This window comes from Callithrix jacchus, chromosome 7, assembly GCF_049354715.1.
Source record: "Callithrix jacchus isolate 240 chromosome 7, calJac240_pri, whole genome shotgun sequence".
Classification (NCBI taxonomy): domain Eukaryota; kingdom Metazoa; phylum Chordata; class Mammalia; order Primates; family Cebidae; genus Callithrix; species Callithrix jacchus.
The window spans coordinates 40,539,148-40,546,264 of record NC_133508.1 but is presented as its reverse complement, the minus strand read 5'-3'; the positions used below and the strand labels follow the sequence as shown (position 1 = coordinate 40,546,264).

Genomic DNA, 7,117 nt, shown 5'->3' with positions numbered 1-7,117 from the left:
CAGGAAGGAGCCCTTGTCATCGATCACCCACAAGGGCTCTCGGGCAGCCGGCGCTGGTGCAGACCCAGTGAGGAACTGCAGAGCACGTGGGTTTTGTTGCTATGGCCTTAGGCCTAGGCTCCCCGGGGCCCTGTTCTGTGGCCAGGGTGGGCATGGTTGGGGGGAGCAGCAGGGAGGCCCTCTGGGCGCTACTAGGTGCCTGGAGGTCCCTCCCAGTCCCCAGGCTCCCCGCTCAGCCCAGGTGTGGGGTTGAGGATGCACACAGCCACGTAGGGAGGGCAAGAGCTTGCGGAGGCCCTACTGGGCTGGGGTGGGCTGGCTGCAGGCCCAGCTTTGACCTTCATGTTCGGAAGCTGTTCCCAGTGCTGAACAGCTGGGTAGGCCCTGAGGAGGCCGAGCTGCTGCCTTGTCCCCCCAAGCCCCCTGCTAGGGCCCCCAGATCAAGAGCCTCACTGAGACTCCCAAGCACAGGCTATCCTAGGCCAAGGCTGGGGGTTGGCATTGCACCCCTGACAGCTTTGCTTGGCAGTCTGGAACCCCCAGAGGCCAAGGCTCCTTGGGGGCTTCCCCATGGAGACCTGGCCTGCCCAGCAATGCCCAGTGGCTATTTCTGGCCCCCACTGTGGTGTCTCCATGACCTGCCCTTGGAGTCCATGTGGAGCCTAAGGCCTGAGGCCCAGCCCTTGTTCAGCGACCACGAAGGCAGCCCCCGTCCTGGCAGTTGGGCTGTCCTGAGACTGGCTCCATGTGGCTCCAGCTTCCCCCTCCCCTTGGGTTCCAGGGCAGAGGCCCAGCCCCCAGGACCCCTGTCGGCCCTCACCACTTTGCAGCCCTCTCCTGGGGCCCCACTTGCTGCCAGGAAAGCCCTCCCAGCCTGCCCCTCTGTGTGGCCTCCGCTGCCCCTACTCAGCCTCTCCAGCTCTTGCCCCTGTCCTGGCCCTGCCCTCACTGGTGGTGTTGGCAGCACTGCGCCTGCCCTGCCTGACGCCCACAGGGCTGCCCCAGGGCCAGAGAGTCCATCCACGCTGGGGGGCGTGCCCACTGCAAAGGTTAGACCAGATCCTGACCCAGGCAGGACGCCTAGGAGGAGGTGGGGGTGCACAGAGACCTGGATGAAAAGACCTGGGACCAGCACCACCAGTACCCAGCCCAGCTCAGGAACCCCTGCACAGCCCCACACAGGTCCTGCCTGCCCAGGGGGCTGCACAGCCTATGAGCCAGGCACCCTGTGCCTCCACATAACCCCCAGCCTCTGTGACCCCAGCTGGAGCAGGAGGGCTCTGCCTTGTTCCCTCAACGTGGCCTTTTTTTTTTTTTTTTTTTTTTTTTTGAGACAGGGTCTCTTGTTGCCTGGGCTGAAGTGCAATGGCACAATCATGGCTCACTGCAACCTCCACCTCCTGGGTTAAAGTGATTCTCCTGCCTCAGTTTCCAGAGTAGTTGGGATTACAGGCACCGGCCACTACACCTGGCTAATTTTTAAATTTTTTTTTCTTTTAATGAAGACGGGGTTTCGCCATGATAGGCTGGTCTCGAACTTCTAACCTCAGGTGATCCACCCACCTTGGTCTCTCAGAGTGCTGGGATTGCAGGTGTGAGCCCCTGCACCTGGCCCAATGTGGCTATTTTGACGGGGCTTTCCTCGACAGGACCTGGCCCTGGCCCTCAGCCCCTCCTTCACTCCTGCAGACCCCAGCTGGCTCCCCCAGCCCTGCCCTGCCCATGGCACCACTCGAGGGCTCAGCAGGAGGCCTCAGTCACCAGGCGCTGTCAGTGTCACCATCTGGGAGCTCTGTGAGTCCCATTGGCAGAGCTGAGACTCCTCAGGCTCAGGTACCACCCTGGGCCCCAGGCAACCAGCCCATCTCATCCCCGCACTCAGTGGGGCCACAGCTGCCCACGTGCAAATGGCCCAGGGCTTAAATGAGAAGTCTAGCCAAGCTCCCTCGGTGGGGCCAGTGGGGCTCGGGGGAGGTGACACCAGTGGCCCCTCTGCCTGGCTGAGTTGGGGTAGTGGTTCCTATGGCTACCAGTGCAGGAACGTGGTGAGGGCAGAGCAGCACCCCCCCCCCAGAGCTACTCTAGGCTCAGGCCACATGCCCAACTTCCTGAGGTCCCCACCCAGGTGGGACACAGTCAGGGGTGAGCCAGGACACCCTGACAGAGCAGCGCTCCTCGGGGTGCTGGGCAGGGTGGGCCCCGTGGGCAGTGGCAGGTGGCAGAGCCTCACGGGGCAGGACACCACCTGACTTCCTGGCCACGGGGTGGGCCACACCTGCTCCCACTGCTGGGGCAGCAGAGGACGGGTTGCAGCACAGGCTTCCCTGGGGTGTGACCAGCAGGCCAACTTCTCCCTCGAGGGGTCTTTCTAGAACCACCGTGCTCTGAGGCGTCAGAGCAGCTGCCAAGGCCCCAGGCTGCTGTGGCCTTCGGTCAGGGCCTGTGCCCTGAGGAGTGGACTTTGCAGCTCACTCCAAAGCCTATCCAGCTCAGCCCTTGGAGGACGGGCTGGACCTTTTCTTGGGGTGTCCTTTGGGCCTGGTACAGGCTCTGACGGGCAGCTGGCGAGTGGCGCAGGAGGCCAAGCAAGTAGGAAGCCGATCTGTGCTGGCAAGCACACTCATCTGAGCCACGTTTGGGAGTTTACAGAGGCTTAGCGGGTGTAGAGCGTGGTGTGGTCAGAGCAAGGCGGACACAGCCTTCAGGGTGAGGTCCAGACTGTCCTGAGTACCGTGGCCAGGTCAGCTGTGTCTCCCAGGGCGGGCCCACAACAGGTGCAGACACCACACATCAAGGGCAGAAAACCAGGTAAAAGTGCAAAGGGACTCGGTATCATTTTAATATTGTGTACATTTTGCTTCTAAAAATTTAAATATTTCTCTGTGTATAGATCCTAAAACGCCAGGAAGACTGCCTGGCGGGGCCAGCCTCAACGCCCCCTCCTGTGGGCCCTGGGCTGGCAGCTTTAGCCTCTACTCCCTGGAGCAGGGGCTGATGGGACACAGAGGGCAGCCGGGACACAGTTTTGGGAGCCTGGCCGCCCCATTTCCTGAGCAAATGAAACACACCCACCCCTGCCCCGGGCCTCCACAGCCACCCAGGTTCCCACCAGGGACAGGGTCAGAGGCGGAGCAGGACCAGGTTCTCTGCAGTCACAGATGCTGGCCCAGGAGCTCCCTTGGAGGGAGCTGGCACATCCACCCTGCCCTCATGGCCCACAGAGCAGGCGCCCTCGGGGGTGCCCCGCTCCTCCTCTGGGGGTCCCTGCCGGCCCCGGCCCTGGCCCTGCAGTCTGTGCTGCCGCTCCTGCGCCTGGCGGGCACGGCTGGCAATGGCGCGCACACGGCTTTGGCTGCGGGAGGAGGAGCGCCGCAGAAAACCGGGGACCCCCGCCACCCCGTCCCCAGCCACACCCAGGCTGGTGGGAGACGTGATGTCTCCCGCTTGCTGGAAAACCGTGAGCCAGCGCAGCTGCTCTGTAAGGATGTCCCGCCTCACCCCTGCCCCCAACACCTGCCGTGCCCCTCCCGGGAGGCCCAGGCTGTGGCTCAGGCTGCGGGAGCCACCCTCAGAGCTGGGGGCAAAGTCATCTGCAGTGAGGTCCCCCAGGCTCTTGGACTTGGCAGCCACGGGGCAGTCCTGCAGGCTCCCTGGGGAGAGGCGGCCCCAGGGCGGCCGGAGCGGGAGGCCAGGCATCCGTGGAGCCAGGGGCCCGGGCCGCAGGTCCTCAGGCGTGGGAGGCCGCTGGCCTGCAGCCCGAAGGTTAGGGTTGGATTTGCTCTTGGTCACCCGTGGCAGGTCTGGGTGGGCAGCTGAAGCTAAGTGGGGCCTAGGGGGCAGGCGTCCCACGGGGCCTCCAGTGAGGCTCTCTCGGCTGCAGCCCAGGCCCAGACTGGGCATGGAGAGGTCGATGACCGTGTCACTGGATGACATGCTGGAGGAGGAGGAAACGCTGTCTCGGTGACCATGTGGCTCCAGCCTCTGCCACAGCCGGTCACTGCCCGTGGCATCAGAGTACATGGCAGGGGCCAGGAAGGGCCCGGCCAGGGGCTCTGTGGGCACCTGCCCCTCACTTTTCACCCTTCTAATCATGGGCAGGGGGCCCAGGGTCCGGGGCTGACTTCTGCCATCCGTCTGGCTGCTGGGGGCCCCCTCGCATGCCTTGCTGGGGCCCCTGCCATGGCACGGCCTCGGCCTGCTGTTTCGGGGCTCCTCAGGGTCCTCTGGGGGGCTTGCCACATTGGTTCCGGGTCGCATGGGACACGGGGGCCATTCCTGAGAAGAGTTGGCAGGGACGGCTGCTGGTGGCGGGGGGCCGGGGCCTGCGGTAGGCTCCTCGGCAATGGTCTCCAGGCTGCACAGTGCAGGGAGCGGCCGCTGCGTGGAGAGGGGGCGGGTGTCTTTGGGGAGGTGGGTGGAGTGAGAGAGTCACAGGGAGGAGCAGAAGAGAGAGAGGGAGACAGCAAGAGAGGCGTGAGGAGAGTCGGATCAGGGTGGAGTCCCCAGTGCCCGGCCCCCACCCTGAGGCATATCCAGGCACACTCAGTGCCCCCACCCTGCTGCTGCTGGGTGAAGTCCACGCCCTGTGCCACACACGGGGCCCTCCTGGGACTGGGACAGCAGGGACACGGGGGCTGGGCCCCGTTACCTGTCACTCGTGCTCTCAGTTCCTAACTATGGAGGCAGCGTGGGTGGGGGCAGAAAGGAAAGCTCGGTCAGGGGGGCTGGAGGGGTGGGGTGGGGAGGGTGGGGCGGGCTCCCTGTTTGTCCCTCTCTGGGCTGTAGCAATGTCCTCACAGTGGGATGCCTCAGCCCAAAGCAACAAGGCCCAGGGCCCAGGGAGTCCCCTCCACTCAGGCGTCCCGGGCACAGAGGGCGTCCTGCGGCTGTACCACATCAGGCTTCCCGGTAGGGACCCCTGGAGCCTGCCCTGGCATAGGCAGGAACAGGATGGAAAGTGACCCCCACTCCCAGGAAGGGCATCAGGGGCCATACCGGTCGCCAGCCCAGGAGGCTAGTTTGGGGAAGTGCCCAACAGGAGGGGCCCAGCACATCAGGCCACACTCCAGGCCCAGGTCCTCAGCAGGAGCAGTGCCTGCTGAGAGCCCCAGCCCAGCCCATTGGGCCGCAAACCAGCTCCACCCGAGTCCCAGGGCCTCAAGGTCACACAGGAGGGCTGGGGCTACAGGCCACAGGCAAGCCAAGGGAGCAGATTGCCACGGAGACAGAGCCACGAGCACACAGGGTGACGCTGTCCACACAGAAGCAGCAGCAGGTGACCCAGGTCCAGCCATGCCAGGGGTGTGCGGGAGGACCGAGCAGGGCAGGAGGGCAGGGCTTACCGGCGGAGAACATGGGGGATTTACTCCTGATATCCTCCAGCTTTTGAGCAAACAAGGCACTCATCTCTCCCTGCAGGGCCCCCGGCTGCCTGCAGGCGCCCTCAGGCCAGCGGGCCCCCACTTCGGGGCTGCCCGGGCTGTCTGGGCTGCTGGCGTCCGAAGACATGGAGCCGCTACCTCCTGGACCCTGTCCCCAGGCCCCGGGACCCTTGGGGGCCTCTCTGCTTCTCCCCGAGAGAACTTGAGGGTCCAGGCTGCTGCAGGGGGCCCCCATCGAGTCCTCGCGGGCCTGGGGCTGCTGGTGAATGGCGGCATGCCTGCTGGCCGGCCCCAGGCTGGGTGGCCACTCCCTCCGCAGGCCGTCGGTGTTCACGCCAGCACAGGATCCCACCACGCACTTCATGCACGTGGCAGCCATCCCAGCAGGCCCCAGGCCCTCTGGGGCACATGGGGGCCGCACACACACGGGGCTTTTCTCCATCACCACAGCTGGCACCTTACCTCGGGGGCTGCCACTGCTGGGCCCCTCCTGGGCCAGGGCTTCTGGAGCGGGGCCAGGGCTGGGGGGCACCATGTCGTCTGCCGCCCCCTTGGAGCCCGAGTCCTGCGTGCCCAGGACCAGCTCCGGGAAGCCCTTTCGGCCCGGCTTCAGACTCTTGGTCGGGGCGCTGGCCGTGCGCCGCAGGAACCGCTGGCTAACTGAGGGCCGGGCCAGGGGCCGGCCAGCAGCATGACTGTCCAGCGAGCCAGGCTTTGGGCCTCGGAGGAAGAGGCCTTTTAGTCCCAGAGCCTGCTTGACCTGCAAGAGAAGGAACCCACATAGGTGGTGCCAGGGCGCCCAGCCCAGCTGCCAATGCACCCTAGGGCCAGCTCTCCAGCCCGCGCCACAGATGAGTCTTGGTGCGAGGGGCCGGCTGCCTCGGGCTGGGTGGGTGTGGACACACCAGGGCCTTCAGGAGCAGGGTCCCTGGGGCAGCTCTGCCGGGACAGTGACTGCTGATCTAAGGATAGATGGCACCCCCACCCTCCGGCAGAACCTGCCCCTGCCAAGCTGTGCAGGGCCTGTGGGGCCCTTGAGGTGCACAGAGAGAAGGTCCTTTCCTCTGGAGGAGAGATCTCGAGCCCTGCCCTGGCCCCCCGCAGCCTGCACCTGCCCGGAGGCTCGAAGCCCCAGGTCTGGCAGGGGCACTGGTGTGGAGCCGGAGACAGGAGAGAGTAGAATCCCGGGTCTCCCTGCTTGCATCTACCCTGCCCTCAGAGGTAGCCAGGTACAGACGGAGGCCCGCTCGCCCAGTCCCTGTCCTGCCCACTCCCATGGCAAAGCTCCTGCCCAGGGAGGTGCCACATCTTCCAGGAAGCCTTCCTGAACTCTCCTGGGCAGCCTTTTCTTGCCCTGTCCTCTGCCCGTGTGAGCCCCCAAGGCCCACAGCTGGCTTGCTGCCCCATGAGCCCTGCCAAGATGGGCTCAGGCTCCCTGCCTGAGCACCAGGCCACAGCCAGTCTTCCCAGACAGCTGGGCCCAGGAGGTCCCTGCCTGAGCGGATGCAGCTGGTGAGGCAGCTGCATCTCCAGGGTGCCGGGGCCAGAGGGGCCCTCACATACCAGACACCCTGAGACCAGCAGCACCCACCAAGCCCCCATGACGAGCCGTGCTCGTGCACAGAGCGGCCCAGGCCCCCAGCTGGGTCAGCCCCTGCAGGGGTGCCTCTGGGCAGATGCGTTCAGATGGCCAGCACTTGAATCAGCTTCCTGATTCAAGATCCCAAATCCACGCA

General features: G+C 65.3%; 1 protein-coding gene across 17 annotated transcripts in view; it reads right to left on the bottom strand.

Moving 5' to 3' along the window:
* Window positions 1–2,809: 2,809 nt before the first annotated feature.
* PLCH2 (phospholipase C eta 2) overlaps window positions 2,810–7,117 on the bottom strand; it is a 62,865-nt gene continuing 58,557 nt past the window's right edge. For 14 of the 17 annotated variants that reach the window (XM_078330085.1, XM_078330086.1, XM_035307431.3 and 11 more), the window contains 2 exons: window positions 5,343–6,141; window positions 2,810–4,400 (listed from right to left, as the gene is read on the bottom strand). In XM_078330085.1, coding sequence (XP_078186211.1) covers window positions 3,121–4,400; window positions 5,343–6,141 — 2,079 coding nt within the window. In that variant the 3' untranslated portion in view covers window positions 2,810–3,120. The remainder of the gene's footprint in view (window positions 4,401–5,342; window positions 6,142–7,117) is intronic. The other 3 variants (XM_035307432.3, XM_078330094.1, XM_054258706.2) reach the window with 1 other exon arrangement.